The sequence below is a fragment of the Mustela putorius genome, unplaced genomic scaffold, assembly GCF_011764305.1.
Source record: "Mustela putorius furo isolate JIRA1106 unplaced genomic scaffold, ASM1176430v1.1 tig00003909_pilon_pilon_pilon, whole genome shotgun sequence".
Classification (NCBI taxonomy): Eukaryota; Metazoa; Chordata; class Mammalia; order Carnivora; family Mustelidae; genus Mustela; species Mustela putorius.
In genome coordinates, this window is record NW_025422057.1 from 506488 (window position 1) to 526006 (window position 19519).

Sequence of the window (19519 nt, forward strand, 5' to 3'; positions counted from 1 at the left end):
GATGAAGGGGTGAAGGGATGAGTGTCCCGCAGCCTCGAGAGGAGCGACGGGCCGGCACCTCTCCTGCGTGCAGGGGCCCCAGAGGCCTGATGCCGAGGGAGAGAGCCAGCACTGAAGGACCAGGAGTGTGTGCCGCTGCCGTCGTGAGGTGCCAGGAGCCGTCACAGTCCCAGAGACAGAGGGTGGATGCGGGGACCGGGACAGAGCTTCGTCGGGAGGGTGAAGAGAGGGCTGGCGGGGGAGGCTGGGGCTGGCTGCGGGACTCGGGGACTGGCCGCCACTGAGCTGTACGCTTGGTGGCGGAGATGGGCCGTCTTCCACGACCGTACTCTCCCCCACCCTCCCCACCACACACAGATTTCCCGGGAGTCTGAGGAACGCACTCAGCTGGCAGGAGGTCCTCGCCTCGGAGGCTGCAGAAAGAGCCAGGCCCCAGCCACCACACTTGGGACACACAAGCACATGCTTTAGGGAGGGTCCCCGAGGCACCCTTGACCCCCCCACGCCTGGGGTGCCGCTGCCTTGCTCTTTCTAGCTTGTTGCCACATGTCTGCAAGTGTGGCTGGCAGCCCATGCTCCGGCCCTCCCCATGCCCCTCGCCACATGTGGAGGCTGCGGCAGCTGGCTTTGAAACCAGGTCGAGCTCTGCTGCAGAGATCTGGGGCTCTGATGCCCAGCAGGCTGTGCCTGGGGTGGGGGTGAGGTCCGGACGGGCCCTGGTCCCATGAGGCCTCTGGGGCAGGGGAGCCTGGTGGTTGAGTAGCTGGCTTGGCTCTGCCCCTCAGCGGCTGCCCACCCTCCAACGGCATGGACGGCTGCTCCATGCCTCAGTTCAGCCATCTGACAAGTGGGCTGCTGTTGTCCCAGGCCAAGAAGCTGTTGGGCATGGGAAGGTGAGCCCAGTCCGGGATGTGGTGGGGTTTTCCTGCCTCAGTGGCTGGAGCTGTCTACACACAAGCCTGTGTGGGCCCAGGAGGCCAGTGGAGACCATGTGGGCTAAGGTGTGGACACAGGGGTGTGCAGGGGGATCTCCGCGACAGACATTTGTTTTAAACTAACTCGAGTGTTGGGGTGCCTGAGCGGCACAGTCCGTCAAGCGTCCGGCTGCTGATCTGGGCTCGGGTCATGATGTCAGGGTGACGGGATGGAGCCCCGCGTCGGGCTCCATGCTCAGCGGGGAGCAGGTATCATGCCTGCTGTGGGGCCCAGTGCAGAGACTGAACCTATGACCCTGAGATCAGATCAAGAGTAGGGTGCTCAACCAACCGGGCCATTCAGGAGCCTGCTCCTGACTTTGAGATACTTAGGAGAAAAAGGCACTGCCGCCGCTGGCCACCAGGCTGGGGAACAGAGCAGCAGAGGTAAGCCTGCCGGCCTGGGGCTGCTGCGCCTCCTCCTGGGAAGGCAGCTCCCTGCACACTCCTTTGGCAAGAACATTAACCCCAAAGCAGGGGTGTGTCTCCTTTGGTGAACGTGTGGGGTGTGGGGCAGCTCCCATGGACACCCCACCTCCAGGAAGGGCGCAGGAAGGGCCTGGCCTGGGACAACAGCAGGCTGTACCCAGAGCTTCCTTCAGAAATAGATAGCTTGCTTGAAACTGGTAAGTCATGGAGCAGGAGTGACGGAGTCACTCCTCTCCGTGCAGGAGACACCAGCACCGCATGTGAGCCATGGACTGAGTGCGTGCACGCATGCGGGCCCCTCCTGGCATGTGGTGGGAACCGCTGTCACCCACCTGCTCTGCCGTGGCGCTAGCCGGCTCCCCAGCTCGGCCCGCTGACCCCTCCTCAGCCCTGCATGTCTTGGGCTCTCGGCCTGCATCTCCAGGGTCTTCGCAACGGGGTGGGGCGCTTTGCTCCACCGGGCTCCAACCCAGTGCCCCACACGCCCTGTCCCCACTTTGGCTGGCGTCTCCGGGTTCCCCTTGCTGGAGCTCGGGCTCCCGCCCCGGCAGCAGTCTGGAATCGGGCTCTGATTTGTAGCTGGAAAGGCCATTTTTCCCATCTAGAGAGGCCTTGCTGAGGTCTGGAGGGAAGACTTGGGGTATGGGTGGCTGGTTCTTGGCGGGGGTCAGCGTCAGGCAGAGAGTGCTGGGCTCAGGGCCATCGGGCGGGAGCTTGGGGAAGGTCTGCACCTTCCGCAGGCACCTCCTCTCCATGTCGCCCGGGGGGTGCTGGGAGTCCAGGAGGAGACTGGCCAGTTGCTCTCCGTTTCTCACGGGGGCTGACAGCAGGGGCTTGGAGGGCTGGGCAGCAGGCTGCTTTGGGCTGCCCTGGGCTTCTTGGGCAGGGCGCTGGGGCACGCTCCCTGGGTCCACGGCTTGGCCCCCCGTCGGCCTCCTGGGCCCCATGCTTCCTGTGGCTGGCTTCCCACTCCAGGTGCTCTCGGTGACATCTGGACAAAAGCAAGGTGACTGCTGCAGGGGAGGCGGCCGGGGACCTGAGCCCAGGGTGGGCATCCCCAGTGACTGCACCTGGTACCAGAGGGACGTAGGCGCCTCCCCTGCTCTCCTGGGCCTCCCTCCCCCCACAGCACTGGCCTAGAGCCACCTTCATCTGCATGACCTGGCTGATTCCAACTACGGAGGCTCCAGGGGCCCCTGGGCTCCCTGTGCAGCATGCACACCTCCCCGGGGTCTTCATAAGGTCATCCAAGCAGCTTATCCAAAGAGCCTTTGCTTTCTAGTACGATCACAAGAATGCTGTCCCTGAAGGAAGACACGGAGTCGGGATGCAGCCACCATCCTCCGTGGACGCAGCTCAAGACACATGGGCCCTCCCCACCACCGCCCCTTGCACAGACGTCTGTGGTCTCCGTGGACGCAGCTCGAGACACACGCCCCTCCTTGTGGCCTGCAGCCTCTTCCGGGGGACTGCTCTCTGCTGCCCGGGGGAGCTAAGCCTCAGGCCACTGGGGCCTGCTGCCACCAGAGGCTCCGTGTGGCCGCCCTGAGGGCCCTCTAGGCTCCCTGCTGCAGGCACAGCACAGACACTGATGTTTGTTCAAAACGTGATGTGAGACCATGCAGGAGCCCCACGGGGGACAGGAAAGCCCAGAGGTTTCAGCAGCAGCTTCTCCTGTGGAGAAGTAACGGGTCCGTCAGGCACCGTGTGGTGCCGGCCAGTGGGAAGGAACGGCTCAGTGTCGCTGGGCCCTTGTCCCGACCTGCTCACGGACCTGCACGGAGAGGTGCAGGGCTGCTCACGTCTCAGCACGACCTGTGCTCCACCCCCAGGGGCCCAGCTGTCTGCAAAGCCTGTGCAAGGTGACTGCGAGCGAAGGGGTCTGTCTGTGAGCATGGCTACAAAATGGGTGTGCATGGGAGAGTGTTGTGCTCGTGCACAACTGTGTGTGTGGACAAGTGTGCACGTGCACCAGTAGGTGTGAAGGACTTTGCCCTTTCACATATGCTTCCGGGAGCAAGTGAGTGTGAACATGTGTGCCCGTGGGGCACGTGCACATGAGTGTGGGTGTTTACACGGTGAGCACGACGGCATGCACACATGTGCGTGTGCATGTGTGCGTGTGTGTGACTGTGTGTGCAAGCGCTTACCTTGAAATGTTCCGAAGGACTCGATGGAGAGCACTCTCCTCCCGACGGCCGAGAGGCTCCGGCAGAGGCGGCAGGAGGATGTGAACAGCATCTTCTCCTCACACAGCGCGATGATGGCCTGCACACGTGTGCAAAAAGCTCAGCGCGGGGAGCCCTGCCCTCTGGAGCCCACCCCCTCCATGTCTGCTTTCTGGCAAAGAAAAGCTATGTGTCCCGCGATTATGGAAAACCAGGCCATTCTTCTAAGCCACCCTCTTCACAGTAATAATGTATAATAAAAGATCAGGTTCTTCTTTAAGCAAAATGCAATGCCACCAGGTCCCAGCTGAAGAAGAGCCCGTGCACCGAGGGGAGAGGTGTGGGGGCAGGAGTGCCCTGTGTGTGTGAGTGTGTGTGTGTGTGTGTCTCCCCGGGGCCCCGGGGCTAGAGGGAGGGTCTCAGGTCTTCGCCTTGAGGGTGATTTTGTACCTCGAGGTCGGGCCGGTCCCTGGGGTCTTCTGCCTGCATCCGGCTCAGCAACACCTCCAGGTCTTGGCTCAGCCTAGGCTCCAGCTCAGGGTCAGTCACGTACTCCAGGGCCACCTTCAGCGTGGCCCCCAGAGAGTAGATGTGAGCCTGCGGCCCCAGAAAGCTGATCAGTGCCCCGGAGCATGGCTTGTCCCCACACGGTCTCTGCTCCACTGGCCTGGGACACGTGTTTTGGGGGACCCCTGCTCCTGATGGCCCATGCGGCACGGCCAAGGCAGTGCCTCCCCCACCATGGTGACTGTGCCGACACGAAGGCAGGGGCCCTGTGCCTGTGGGTGTGGGGTCTGTGCAGGCCTTGCTGCACTGACCAGTGGACACCCCCCGGGCTTCCGGTTCACCCCAGCCTCACCCCAGGGTGTGCAGACACAGGACCCCCACCTGTGATGGTCGCCGTGTCTCCGAAGGGCAGTCTTCTTTCTTTAAATCTGTGTTTCTCTGATTATGAATGAGACTGAGCATCTGTTCTTTGCTATTCACGGTTCTAACTTTTCCTCCTTATGCTCACTCACGGGCCTCGCACGCCACCAGGCTGTTTCCTGTTTGGGGCGCACCTCTGGCACACCGGATCCGACCGCCGGTCTGGGTGCCACACATATGTTCTTTCCATTTGTCACTTAGCTTTTGATGTAGTTCATCCGTCTTCTGACATTCAAAAATTCTCACGTTTAATCGGTGAAATCAGACCTTTTTTTCTTTAGCTGTTCTTAGGAGGCTCTTCCCTACCCCAGGTTGATAAAAACATCTTTCTTTTGTTTCTTCCCATATTTTTTATAAGTTTTATACATCCAGCTCTAATCCATTTGCAATTTGTCAGTGTGCTGGCATGTGGTCAGGATCTGGGTTTGTCTCCCTTGTCGTGGAGAGCAGCCCCGGAAGCATTTAGAGGATGTTCTGCCCTCCGCCACTGCTGGTCCTGCTGTCTCCCCCGGGACCCCGGGGCCCAGCGGGCCTCCCCTCCTCTGATGCTGGCCCAGGTGTCTGTCCTGTCCAGACTGTGCTATTTTAATTATAGTAGCGCCACAGTGTATTTCTGTATCCTGAGGACAAGCTGTCCCTCTTTTTCCCTTAGAAAGTTGGATTATTTTCACTTTTGTCTGGTTTCAAAGCACAAATATAAATTCTCCCATTCCCATTCACAAAATAAACCATAAATGGTTGTGATTTTATTGTAATTGCATCGATAATGCAGAATTTGGGAAGGATCAACTTCTTACAAAATAAAATACTTAGGATGTCACCAAGGTCAACAGGATGTCTTCTTCGACAGCAGTTCAACCTCCACTCACAGCCAAGAGCCCCTGTGTGGGGTCTGTGTGAGCCAGTGCCTCATGCTGAGGGACCCGGCAGGAATGTTGCCCACCTATGTGTCAGATAATAGGAAAACAGACGGACTTTGGTCCTGGCCATGGACCCTACTCCTGGACTAGCCCATAAAGAAGAAAGGACTCAAATTAATAGGATCAGAAGGGAAAGAGGAGACATTACAGGTAACACCACAGAAACACACAGAGTCTTAAGACTACTGAGGACAACTGCATACCAACAAATTGGATAACCTAGGAAAAAATGGATAAATCCCTAGAAACATACAACCTATCAAGACTGAATCATGAAGAAATAGAAAATCTGAACAGACCATGCATACTAAGGAATTGAATCAGTAATCAAAGACCTCTCAACAAAGAAAAGCCAGGACTGGATGGTTTCTCTAGTGAATTCTACCAAACCTTTAAAGAATTAATACCAATCTTTCTTGAGTCTTTCCAGAAAACTGAGGAGGAGGGAACACTCACAAACTCACTTTGTGAGGCCAGCGTTACCCCGACGCCAAAGTCAGATAAAGAACCAAAGGACAACTACAGAGCAAATCCCTGATGAACAGAGATGTAGAAGTGCTCAGGAAGATATCAGCAAACTGAACTGAGCACCACATGAGAAGGATGTACACCATGGTCACGTGGGTTTTATCCCTGGGTTGCAAAGTGATCCAACTGACCTGCAAATCAGTCAACATGATGACTATATTAGTAGAATGAAGGGCAAAAATCACATGATCATCTCAATAGACGCAGAAAGACATTTGACAAAACTCAGCGTCTTTCATGATAAAAACTCTCAAGAGATTAGGTATAGAAGAAACAGAACAAAATCTCAACATAGCAAAGGCTGCATGGGACAAGCCACCAGCCAGCATCACAGTGGGTGGTGGCAGGGTGAGAACTTTTCTCTAAGATCGGAACGAGACAAGGGTGTCCGGTGTTCCCTCTCCTATCAACACAGCACTGGAAGTCCCAGCCAGAGCAATCAAGCAAGAAAGAGAAATAAAAAACACCCACATCAGAAGGGAAGAAACAAAATTGTCTCTATTTTCAGGCAACACGGTCTTACATATAGAAGACCCTAGAGACTCTGCCACAGCTCTCTTAGAACAGATCAACAAATTCAATAAAGTTGCAGGACATAAGGGCAACATGAAGAAGTTAGCTCTCTTTCCACACACAAACAGTGTAATACAGGAAAAATAAGTAAAGAAAACAATCCCATTTACAATAGTATCGAAAACAAAAAAAAAAATTAGGAATAAATTTAACCAAGGAAGTGAAAGTTTTATGCACTGACAAGTTTAACACTCTGGTGGAAGACGCGCCGTGCTCACGGGCTGGGGGGTCTAGTGTCTGCAACGTCCGTACCTCCCGAAGTCATCTCTAGATTGAATGCAATCCTTATCAAAGTTTTTGTTTTTCACAGAAAAAAGCATTTTTCACAGAAATAGAACAATCCTAAATTCATATGGAACCACAAAAGGCCCCTAAATAGCCCAAGCAGTCCTGAGAGAGAAGAACAAAGCTGGAGGCACCACATATCCTGAGGTCAAACGACCCCAAAGCTACGGTAGCACGAGCAGACCAGACTGGAAGAAGAACAGACACGCAGACCACAGGAACAGAATTGAGAGCCCGGAAATAAACTCTTGCTACACAATCAACCAACATTTGACAAGGGAGCCAGTGATGGTCAATGCGGAAAGGTCGGTCGCTTCACCATGTGGTGCCGGGAAAACTGGACAGTCACCCGCAGGAGGATGAACGTGGACCGCCTCGCTCCACCTACAAAATTAACTCGAAATGGGTGAAGGTCGTGACGTAAGACCCCGAGCCATAGCACTCCCGCCAGAAAACACCGGGAAAAACCCTAAGACATTGGTCTTGGCAATGACTTTTCGGACGTGACACCAAGAGCAGAAGCAACAAAAGGAAAACAAGGAAGTGGGAACGATGTCGCGCGGCAGAGGAGACGGGCGGCCGATAGAATGGGGGAAGTATTTGCAAGCCATCTGTCTCAGACGGAGTGAATCCCCCAATTTAGAAGGAACTCCTACAACTCAAGAGCAAAGAAATAATCTGATTAAAAAATGGGCAGAGGAACCGAAGAGACACTTTTCGAAAGAAGACGTCCAGATGGCCAAGCAGACACGAGAAAAGATGCGCGGCGTCACTCGTCCTCAGGGAGACACACGGCCCAAGCACGAGGAGACGTCACCTCCCACCTGTGGCTGTGGCTTTACCAAAAAGACAAGAGACAATACGGCGAGGATGTGGAGAAAGGGGAACCCTGCGCACGGCTGGAGGAAATGCAACCTGGTGCCGCCACCGTGGGAAACAGCACCGAGGCTCGCCGACGTTACAGACGGAACTGCCACACTCCCTGGCAATTCCACGTCTGGGTCCTTACCCAACGGAAGTACAATCAGGGTCTCAGAGATGTGTGTGCGCCCACGTTCGCCGCAGCTTTATTTACAAAAGCCAAGACGTGGAAGCAGCCCGTGTCAGCCTTTGGATGTATCGGTAAAGCGGTGCTGTCTAAGGGCGTCTGGGGGGTCAGTCGCTAAGCCTCTGCCTTCGGCTCAGGTCATGCTCCTGGAGGCCTGGGACCGAGTCCCGCATCGGGCTCCCTGCTCCGTGGGAAGCCTGCTTCTCCCCCTGCCTGCTGCTTTCCCTGCTTGTGCACTCTCTCTAATAAATAAAATCTTTAAAGGAAAAAAAAAAATGAAATGCGGTCTAGAGATACCAGGGAATCCGATTCGGCTGTGAGAAAGGAAGCCTTTGAGGGCATTACGCTGCACGAAGCGAGTCTGACAGAGAAAGAGAAACACCATCTGATCCTACTTCTACGCGGAATCTAAAAACGCCGAACGCACAGACACCGTGCAGGGCCGGTTGCCAAGGGCTGGGGCTGGCGGAGACGGGGAGGCGAGTGAGCTCCTGGCGTCGGCGCGTGGCTCAGTGACAGGGCCCGCGACAGTGCAACGGGTACTGTGAGGCTGTTCAGAGAGGAGACCCCAAGTGTTCTCTCAACGAAAAGAAATGGTGACTGCACGACGGAGGTGCTAACTAACCCACCAGAAGGGGGAGGTTTGCAAAGCACAAGCGTATGCCGTCGTCGGTCTGTGCACAGACTCACACCATGTTAGAGGTCAGCTACGTCTCCGGAGAGCTGGGGGGCGGCTCAGGGGCAGGGGCGGGTCTGTGCCCTCGTCTTGCATCTGGGTGTCTCGTCTTTGGAAACGTGCTGCACTTCACACTTCCGGCCCTCCTGCCGTACCTACTCCCGACTCTACGGTTGCTGCTGATATGAACGAAACCATCTCCTCTCCGACCGGTAATGACCTACACAAAGAGAAGCTACTTGTTCTGGGGATGTACGTTGCTTTCAGCTGGCCTCTCAGGTCTCTTATTCTGTGATTTCCCACCGGGGTCTCTTAGACCTCAGGCCCACAGACTTGTCACCCACAGACAGGGCAGCCCTGCCCCCGACCTCCCGCACCTGTCCCTGTTGGTGTCCGGCCGCTTGCCCAGGGCCCGTGGGCCACTACCCCACCTCTCACAGAAGACACCGAACCCCCAGCCCTGGTCCCCATGTGGAGGGCAGCCTGCCCGCCCTTCTCACACACTGACCTTGCCGACCACACCCCGGGTGCCCTGCCTGGGCCCCCACACAGCCAGTGTCCGGGGCTTCCCGAGGGCGCCAAACTGAAGTCAAGCTGTGGCACGGACTTGGGGCGGACGCCATGTCTTAGGGACCCTGCTGGCGGCTGATGCTTGCGGTGGAAGGAAAGGTGAACCCTATGAGCCCCCAGGTAGGGCTCCAGCCGGGGCCGAGAGCCGCGAGCCTGCCCTGAGCACCACGCGATCTCAGCCCTGAGAATAAAACCTGCCTCTGTTCCTGCAAGGTGAGGGTATCTGCGTCTGCCCTTTACTCCCCTCTAGGAACAACGGTGCCATCCGTCCGGTCCCCAGACCATCTAGTCATCCGGCCATCGACCCACACACACATGCATCCAACCACCCAGCCGCCCACACGCCCGCACCCCGGCCCCCAGCCGCCCACACGCCCATCCGCACGTCCACCCAGCCACCCACCCATCACTCCGTATCTGCGAGAGACAGCACGCCGACAAACACTCTCACTGCCCGTCGGATGACGCTGTTCTCGACGCGCCGCCAACGCAGGCACCTCTGCCCCTCAAGGCCGTTACACGTTCCTTCCTGTCTGTCTTGGGAAGCCCTTCCTGGTCTGGATCTGGCGAACCCTACTCACCCTTCAGGTTCCAACCTGAACATCACTTTCTCAGAATGGCCTCCAAGGATTTTTGAGCTGGACGTGGACCCTGTCGTCTCCTTGAAAGACCACATCCTCCTCTCTCAGGACCCAGCCCACTGCCCACCTCAAGTTCGTCCCCCGGGAGACCATGAGGCCCACGGAGCAGGAGCCCACCTGCTCTGTTCCCTGTGAGGCCTGGCACTCACGTCGGAGGACGAGGGACAGTCCTGGTGGGTGGGGGGTGTCGATGTCCTTCTGGAGCCCAAAGATGCTCATGGTGAGTCCGTGAGGGTCAGGGGCTTGCCTGGGGCAGGCCTTGAATGCTGGCCATGGTCATTGTTTCAGCTTTGGGGAACGAGCCCATCTCTGAGGCATCCTGGGCAAAGGCTGGCATGTGCAGGGGATGGTCCAGGAGGGCCGGCTTCCACGCATCTGGGGATTTGGGGAGCCTGAGGCGCCGTCCCAGCAGTGGGTGGGGCTGTGGGGTGGGGCCACGAGGGGGCATTCTGTGTGAGGAATTCAGGAAAATCTCTATCTTTGCCTCCTGGTGGGAGGACAGGGGGCAAGGGTGTGGCTCAGTCTTGACACGGCCAGCAGGCTCGGCCCGGCAGGCTGCACTCCTGCCACAGTCCAGAGGCCCAGAGGCCAGGGCCAGAGGTCTCCTAGTCAAGCAGCAGGGCCGACCCTGTCGGGAATGCCCCAAGAAGACACATTTGCCACCGTGGTCCTTGTGCAGGGGGTCGAGGCCCTGGGCTGCGGGCAGGAATGGGCACCTGAGCAGACATGGTAAGTCCATGGGACATGTCCTGGGTCTCCAGAAGGCAGCACTTGGGGGGGTCCTCACAGCCCTAGGAACAGACACTAGAATGAAGCTAATCCAAGAGCAGAACAGAGACCCTGGGATCATGGGCCCAAGGGGGGACGCATGCAAACACTGGGCTCAAGGCGTCAGTACACACCAGCAGGCCCTCTGCACATGTCAGGTAAGGAGAATTGCCAGCTCCGTGGGTGGAAAACCCAGAAAATCACCTGCTGGGAAATAAGGGAACTCACAGTGGGACAAGTGCAGAGTCGGGACACATTTAAGGCTTGGAGCCGCCCCTGGCCGCTGCGGACAGGCAGGAGTGTGGACGCTGTGGCTGGCCTGCCCGGCCCCGCGCCCCGCAGGGAGCCCGTGTGCTCTCTCTTCGTGAGTGCGGGGCCAGGGCTGCTCGGCCTGGGAAAGCACGTGGAGCTGCACGCTTATGACCGTGTGTGTCTCTGTGCGCACGTTATGTCTCCAGAACAAGTCGGGAGAAAGTCAACCCCTTCGTGCAGAAATCCCTGGGAATAAAATAAACACTGGGAAGTGGAGGCTGGTACCAGTGCCCCTGGCCCGGTGGGCAGGACACAGCCAGACCCGTGTTCCGCGGGAGACGCACGGGCTTGGAGAGAAATGTTCATGCAGAAAGGAAGCAGCAGAGCTGAGCTGACTCGTGTCGGGGGGGACTTGCCGAACTCAGAACAAGGAGAAGAGAGTGAAAATGAAGCCCGTGGAGAAAGAAAACAAAGACGTCGGGAGAGATCGTGCGGCACGAGGTGGGGTCTTTGAAAAACGAACCAAGGGAATGCCCGCCGGCGAGCCTGACAAGGACAAGGAGGGAGAATTTAGGTCCCACAGACAGCACGGCGACCAAGCGGCAGCAACTGAAAACACAAGGAGAAATGGGCCACCTTCAGAAACCCACAGTTTACCAGAAAGCTCTTGGCGAGGAACAGAAAACGTCGCTCCCGCCACTCCAAGTAGAGCTCGCACAAAAGCCTTCCCTCCGAGGACCCAGGTGTCCTGATGAGTAAGGGTGAAGGGGCCTCGGGGACAGGGTGCCCCACAGTCGCACGAGCTCTCGTGAGCAGAGGAGGGGAAGCTTGGGGCACTCGCACGGCCTGGGACGGTCCTGCCCCGACGTGGTCAGACACGGCCCGAGACGCCACAGTAAGCGTCTGCAGGGGGGACGTGACCTTGCGCTGAGCCGCTGCTTTAGGTTTTTCTAAGCAGGAAGGAGGGAATCAACGTCAGAAAACAAGTTCGCGGGGCCCCTGGGGGGCTCAGGTCATGCTCTCAGGGCCCTGGGACCGAGCCCACCCTGCTCAGTGGGGAGCCTGCTTCTCCCTCTCTCTGTGCTGCTCCCCAGGCTTGTGTTTTCTCTCTCTCTCTGACAAATAAATAAATTTAAAAAAGAAATTAAGTATGTAAATATTAAAAATCTTAATGGTCATTTCAAAGGACGCAGAAGCACTTTCATAACGCCGGAGGTACGGCCACGGTAGAGAACTGGCCCAGAAGGGCCTCGCACCGCCGACACCGCCCTGGCTGGGGGAGGGGTGCGGGGAGACGCTGCTGTCAGAGCCCCACGCCCCCCACACCGCACTGCTGGCTGCGGCGCGGCTCCCGGGGCAGACAGTGGGACGGGGAGCGGCAACAGGACGCAAACCCTTCGCACGGGCTGATCGCTGGAGAGAAAGACCGAAGAAGCTACGGAAACAGTAAACGGATTCAGCGCGACGGCTGGACGGAGGATTCAGGTGTTACGGGACCGTGCGCCACAGACGAGCAACAAACCAGAGATGACCACCGGGTCCGCGTGTAAGCCGAAATGAGCAAATGCCCGAGACTCAGCTAGTGAAAGGCTCCAGACGCCGACACAGGGCCACTGGGGTGCTGGACGGAGGTGGTGAAAGGGTTTATGTAGAAGACCCGGCCCTACAGAGACCCTCCTCCCCAAAGGGATGCAGAGTGCACGCCTGTCCAGCAAATGCCAACAGAGCTTTTCGCGGCACTGGGTAACTCATTCTAACATTTATGCGCAAGAAGAAAGACCAAGGGGGCGCCTGGGGGGCTCCGTGGGTGGGGCCGCTGCCTGCGGCTCGGGTCATGGTCTCAGGATCCTGGGATCGAGCCCCGCATCGGGCTCTCTGCTCAGCGGGGAGCCTGCTTCCCCGTCTCTCTGCCTGCTTGTCATCTCTGTCTGTCAAATAAATAAATAAAATCTTAAAAAAAAAAAAAAGATTAAAGACCAAGGATAATGAGAATATTTCTGAGGAAGAACAGGGTCGGGCGCCCTTCCAGGGAGGTGCTCGGTCTGGGGCTGGGCTGGACGGGCCCTTCCTGCCGCCGGGCCCGTCACGTGTGTGCCCACGGCCAGCACCCGCGGGAATGGGCACCCGCACAGGAAGGGAGGAGCAGGGTCCTTACCTCCCACTGCTGAGAAAACCACCGTCAAGCAGTTCGGCTGTGAAGAGCCAAATTTTAGAATTCCTGGTAGAAAATATCGGCAAACCTCCATTAGACCTCAGGTTTCGGAAAGTCTCTTAATGTATGAAAACCTGTTCTGTATGCTAACGTGCAACGGCTGACCGTTGGTTTTAAGTGAGCCCGGGTCTGTGTGTCGCAGGGTCTGTCTCAGTTCCAACCTCCGACACAGGCAGGCGTAACCTGCACCAAGAGAAGCTCTCGGCCGCCCGGTCATTTCCGGGAGGCGAAGGGTAGCGCCGGCTGCAGACGCAACAGTTACCCTCCGACTGCGGGCGCAGATACAGGAGGAGAACACCACAACGCCACGGAAGACGGGGAGAAGGGGGTCCGCGGCACATGCTGGCGGGAGAGCACTCAGGGGCAGCCTGCGTCCGAGACCGTGGAACAGCGCCTGCCCCGCTGCGTGGCCGTCCCGTGGCCGTCCCGTGGCGGGTCTGGCCCAGATCGACCGAGGGTGCGCAGAGCGGCACTAATGCCCCACGAGCTGTGGGCTGCACGTGACCCTCCGCTGGGTTCAGACGTGTCGTCCAGAAGCACGTCCAGAACTTTCCAGAGAAAGTTCCAGAAGATAACACGCAGCAACACTCTTCTGAGAAGGTGGGAACCAGCACACACCCAGCAACACTGCTGTTAGGACCAGCCCCGTGGCACAGAGGTGGGCGGCTTGGGGGAATTTTCCTTAATCCCGGAGTCCGGTTCCGTGCTGGCTCTGGACTTGGACAAGCAGGTGAACCAAGGGAGTTTGTGCACGGACCAGGGCTGGGAACTGCCACAAGCCAAGGCCCCAGGCTCTGGTTCTGGCCCCAGAGGCCAGGGCATCTGAGAGGTCTGCCCCACCGGTGACCCAGGGCCCTGGGGTCCTGACCGCCCCGAGCACGGACCAGGCCTATGCCAGCTTATTACAAAGTAACACGGAGTCCCGGAGGAGCCGACCCTAAAATTTAACCTGATGTCACTAAGCTAGGATTTTTGTGTTCGTAGCGACTCATTCGCAATCGAGTTCTTCTCCGTCCCTCTCAGGCTGCAGGCTCCGCGGCGAGGTCCACTCTGGGCGCCCCCTGCCGCGCTGCCCGGCCTGCACACAGGGTGCCCTGGGGGGACGACCTCGGCCTGGAGCGAGATGGTCGCGAATGCTCCCCCACAGGCCGCGTGTCCCGCCAGGCGCTGCCACCTACCCCTGGCTCTTTCCTTGGGGACGCCGCGATGCCCGCCCGCCGCCACTGGCAACCCCGGGCACTTCCAACCTGCTACACGTAGTCAAGTTCGCACGCGGGAAACACACTCAACAACAATAATGACAAGCGCGTCCAGACGCCAAGTTGCCGCCGGGGACCCTGACTCTGACAAAGGGGGGTGCTCCGAAGGCGGCCCCGCCCCCAGCCCGCGCCCTGCACAGAGGAGCCCCCGCCATAGCGGCCTTCCCCATGTCGGCCTCGACGGCAGCCCGGTGAGGGTTGTGGGGCCCGGCTGCTGCCACCCACCTCAAAGGTGTTCCCGGTCACATCGAACTCCGGGGGAACAAAGGCACCCTCGGGGTCATCTGGGGAAGGAAAAGAGAAGGCCTCGGATCGCACACGGACAGGGCCCGCGGTGAAGAGGAAGCCCGCCCACCCAGGGTCAGGAGCCATGGCCTCCTGCTCACCAGGGGCCCCGTCCCGCCCCCCCACCTCCTTCTGTCCCGGCGTCCCTGGGGACTGCGTCGAGCGTCGGAGGAAACGGAGCAACGTGGAGCCCGCACGCTCCCTGGAAGCCCGGGGAAGCCGTCCAAAGGGGAAGCAGAGGGTTTTCCCGGCTCCCAGAAAGGGGACTGGAGGCACAGGCTGCGGAAAGTCGGGCCGTCTGCTCAGGCCCTCCCTGGAGCAGGGCAGGGGCTGTGGGAGTCCTGGAGGCTGGGCAGCCAGTGGGGGCCTCCTGCAGGGCCACTGTGCCCTCTGCTTCATGCCCCACAACCACTCACTGCGGGCCAGTGGCCCAGGGTCTCCAGGGCATGTTGGCCCCTGGCAGGTCCCCTGCAGGAGCCGGGTGACACAGCCTGTGGGGACCCCCCACTCCTCCTCCCTCAGCGCGTTCTTGGGGCTGGAGACCCCACCAGGGTGGCCGCTGCAATCGGGGACGGGTCGGGACCCTGTGTCCCTGGTCTCCCCGCGGGTATTTCTGCCACCCCTGTGCCGCCCCGGGCTCACCACTGAGCTGCTCCATGAAGCACACGTTCCCGCTCGTGTTGAATGCCAGAGTGTCCGGCGTGATGCATAGGGTCTGGAAGATGGCCGTGTGGGCGACGCTCCTCATGGACAGGCTGCACTCCAGGCACACGGCCCACGCCTCCTGCTCGCTGAGGCCGCGGTCCCGCAGGGAGAGGATGTCGGCCAGGGACACGTTCTCCTGCCAAGACAGGCTGCGGCTGAGGCAGGTCTGGGGACAGGCCCGGGCGCAGCAGGCCCTCCTCCCCGGGAAGGGCCTGGCACCATGGCGTCTGCACGGATTCTCGGGAAGCAGACAACGCGCGGCAGGATTTCACTTCACATCAGAAACAGGACTGTGGGCAAAGCCTCTAGAAAAAAGCCACCCACGGAGTCACCCTCCGCACTGTCCCCTGGATGCCAGAGGCCACAGAGCATTTGGCAGAACAACCGGTGTGTTCTTGGGAGACATGTTCACTCCGGGGGCTGGGACCTAGCTTCTGGTCCCAGAAATCACGGCCTCCCCGCGGCCCCCGTGTCCAGCTGGGCCCTGTACCCCGACCCCACCGGCTCACACACGGGGCTCAGTGGGCCTGTGGGGGTCTTCGCTTCTTTGGGTTGTCGCAGACGGGCGAGGCGGTCACCGGGGGAGAAACAGACGGGCAGGGCGGTCACCGGGGGAGACAGAAGCACATTCGTGCCGGGAAAGCTTGCAGCCCAGCCGACGTGGGGTGAGCGTTTGACAGAACCCGGGACACACAGCGACATGTGGATGGGATGGCGGAGCGGCCCCGACATTAGCTCGGGCAGGGCACACAAAGGACCCGACGTCACTGTGGTCCCTCCCCCAGGGTCAGACCCCAGGCCTCCCTGTGACCAAGGGGACCCAAACATGCACAAGTGCACCTGAACCTACACACGGACGCATGGTCATGCGCACACACACCTCCCGGGCAGGCGTGCACATCGGGACGCACCAGGTGGACACACACACACACACACACAGCTCTCCCACGGTCGCAGATGCATAGCTCACATGTGCGCACACACGTACGAGTTCCTGCGCCCTCCATGGTCGTGCCACACGGCCTCACGCACACGCAGACACACGCACACGCTCACAGCCGCATGTTTACGTAAATGCACAGTTGTGCACACCCAGACGCCCACACACTGACTCACATACACTCCCACGTGCGCTCACACCGTGCATGTGCCCCGAGGATGTGCACACACATTCTCACATGAGACACCTCGGATCTCCAGGCCCGAAGCTGGCCGGCGGTTCATGCCCCAGTCACCTCGCTGTGCCCGTGTGTCTCTGCTCCGCTGGCCCATGGCGGCCGGGGGAGCCAGAGCCTGGAAGGCGCACGCAGGTGGGGTCAGGAGAGGTGGGGGGAGCAGGGGCGATGGTGCAGAAGCCCGAGCTCCCTCCTGCCCCGCCTCAGCCGCCCCACCGCGCCCCGCACACAGGGCTGTTCTCCGAGCGCGGCCTAGCTGTCTGGTCGGGAAAAGTCTAGCTCGAGCCGTCGAATCTCTCCCGCCTGCACTGCGGGCAGGGATCCCCACAGCCACGGGCAAGGGGGACAAGGAGCCGCGGGAAGGAAGGAAGGAAACGAATCGGAGGGTGAGTCTCATGGCATCTCGGCTAAGCCTCGGGGTTCAGCAGGGTGGGGGGATGGGCGGGGCCCCCGGGGACTGGGTGGTCGCGTGCCCACGCGGCTCGGCACAGGCCACCGCCTGCTTCCTCCTCAGAGCGCGCCACGGGCCCCGTCAGTGCCCAGGCCTTCCAGCGCTCTCTGCGGGGTAGGGGAGAAGGAGGGACAGCCCGCTGGAAGCTGCTCCAAGAAGGGGCCCAGGGTTCACGCGGACAAGAGCAGAGAGCCGCTCGCCGGCTTCCCGCAGCGCGTGGCCCTGCGAGGACGGTGGTCGCAGCTTGGAAAGCGAATGAGAGCGTAAAGCAGACGGGGGTGTGCAGGCGGCTAGCAGACCCGAAAACCTCCGTTTCCACTTCCCGGCTGTTCCCGGGGGTCATGGATAAAACTTCTTCCCTTTCCTTTTTTTTTTTTTTTTTAAAGATTTTGTTTATATTTGACAGAGCGAGCGAGAGCGAGAGGGAACACAAGCAGGGGGAGTGGGAGAGGGAGAAGCAGGCTCCCCGCTGGGCAGGGAGCCTGATGCGGGGCTCGATCCCAGGACCCCGGGATCACAACCTGAGCCGAAGGCAGACACCTAACGACTGAGCCGCCCAGGTACCCCAAAAGGTCTTTCTGATTTGGCTCAATCTAGGGGACACTGTGCACTATTTGGGGACTCCCCAGGGTGCAGGAGAGCCCCATGGTGCCTGTGGGGCCTCGTTAAGGAGATGTCTAGGGAGTGCATACATATGCACACACTTGTGCACGCAACACACCCATGTGCACACCCATGACCATGCACAGGCACACAGAGCACACCGGCCCCACACGCACACACACGCACACCCGCACACACACGCGGCCCCACACACGCACGTGCACACGCATGAGGTCCCACACGCACAGGCACGCACTAATAAACGACCCAAAGACCCCGTGGTTTGTGCTATTTAGGAAACGCACGCTAGCCCACACTGCGTCGGAGTGCACGCACACGGCACCGGCTGCACGCACCAGCCCCCACAGCTGTCGATGCGCCGCCCAGAGAAGGGAGCCCAGGTCAGGGGTGCCCATGGGGCATCTCATGGCCCATGGCATGACCTGTTCAAGGCCCCCCCACCCCGTCCTGCTGAAGGATTTCCCTGTGAGGGGGTGCCTCATCCTTCCCAAAAGACCTGTAGCCTCCAGCACCTGTTCATGGTGGGGCATCTGGACAGGTGACTGGTCTGATGGGTCCCGAGTCACTGCTTCTGGTTCATGGCCGAGGCCCCCACTCACAGACAAGATGCTCTTGGCCCCTCCAGAGCCCGGCTGTGACGGGAAGGCACAATTCAGCTGACGTGGTTCCGGGACAGAGCTGAGATCTGCCACTGGCTTTCCTGGCACACCAAGGTTGGGGGGTGGTCTCACCACGTGCTGGGGGACCCTGAGCCAAAGACTCCCTGGTCACCTGTCCTCTGGGACCTGACACCCCTCCGTCAGCTCACCCAGAGGACTCACCCTTCCTTGCCTGAGTCCGTGGCTCTAGAAGGGTGGGCGGGATGAAACTCGGCCGGTGAGCTGGCCGGGACAAGGACGAGAGACTGGGAAGCCTGTGTCGTCTGCTCAGGGTCCCCGGCCCGTCTCCACCAGAATCCCAGGAGACGTCCCTCGCCCTGGCCACCCTGACAGATGAGAGCCGTGCGGGCATCCTGCACACCTGTGCCCACCTCCAGACCCAGAGGTTCAGCCGCGCTGCCAGGTGGGCCCCGCACGCCCCGGGACGCAGACCCTAGTGACCCTCCAGGGCCTGGGGCAGGATGGACAAGAGCGTCCCTGCTTGTCGCAGACATTTCAGAAGCAGGTGACGTGCTGCGAGCAGTAAGGCTGGTCACAGCGCCCACTGATGCCTGTCTGCAGCCTCACCCGTGGGGCGCCCACACGCCCGGCACCCGTGACGGCCCGTGGCAGGCCGCAGGCACCGGGACTGCTCACACTGCAGCTGTCCCCTGACACCGCCAGCACAGCCTGACCTTGTCACTGCTGGGCAGCCTCTGGTGGCTGTACATCCTGGGTGTAGACCAAGCCTTCTGGGTGGGCCCCTGGGTCCTGGAACCCCACCCACAGGGTCCAGGGTTCCCGTTCCCCAGGAACGTACCAGCTGGGTGGGATGTGGGGTAGGCCTGAGGTGGGAGTCGCCTAAGCTGCAGTCCTCGCAGGACAGGAAGACAGCTGTCCTTCCCTAGAGGTCCTGCAGGCACAAGCTCCACCCCGCCCAGGCCGGGAGGAAGGGCACCCCTCCTCAGCCGGTCCCTGGGTCTCAGAGGCGAGCGTCAGCTTCCCACCGGAGGACCCTTGTCTGCTTATGGCAGAGTGTGCCCCGCCAGGAGAGTCTGGGCCTCGAAGACACCCCACTGCCCCTTGTCAGAGAGGGCATGGGAGCCAGGGTGCCCGCAGGGACGCGCAGAGACCCCTGGACGGCTCTTGCGGATCTCACGTGTACTCTCTGATGTTCCCGTCTTCAACCCTGCCGCACCCTAACCGGAACTGCCCCCCGAGACACGGATCACTGCCGAGAGCAGTTGACACTCTCCAGGCCTGCCGGCAGCTTCCTCCAAGGGGCTGGACCCCCCCGCCCGGGGAGCTCTGCCAAGTGCCCTGCTGGGGGCCTTCCACTGGCCCTAAAGTGCCCCCTCCACCCCCAAACTTCGCCCACCACGACCCTCTCCTTGGGCTCCCAGCTGTCTGC

At 59.8% G+C, this 19519-nt stretch overlaps 1 protein-coding gene across 4 annotated transcripts in view; it reads right to left on the reverse strand.

The window, feature by feature from the left end:
• KNDC1 (kinase non-catalytic C-lobe domain containing 1) overlaps positions 1–19519 on the reverse strand; it is a 60436-nt gene that overhangs the window by 37806 nt on the left and 3111 nt on the right. For all 4 annotated transcript variants that reach the window (XR_006603155.1, XM_045068750.1, XM_045068749.1 and 1 more), the window contains exons 2-6: positions 15158–15356; positions 14456–14514; positions 4022–4168; positions 3554–3671; positions 1736–2394 (exon numbers count right to left, since the gene is read on the reverse strand). Coding sequence is in view for 3 of the 4 variants with exons in the window: in XM_045068750.1 (XP_044924685.1) it covers positions 1736–2394; positions 3554–3671; positions 4022–4168; positions 14456–14514; positions 15158–15356 (1182 nt within the window). In the remaining variant the exon portion in view is untranslated. The remainder of the gene's footprint in view (positions 1–1735; positions 2395–3553; positions 3672–4021; positions 4169–14455; positions 14515–15157; positions 15357–19519) is intronic.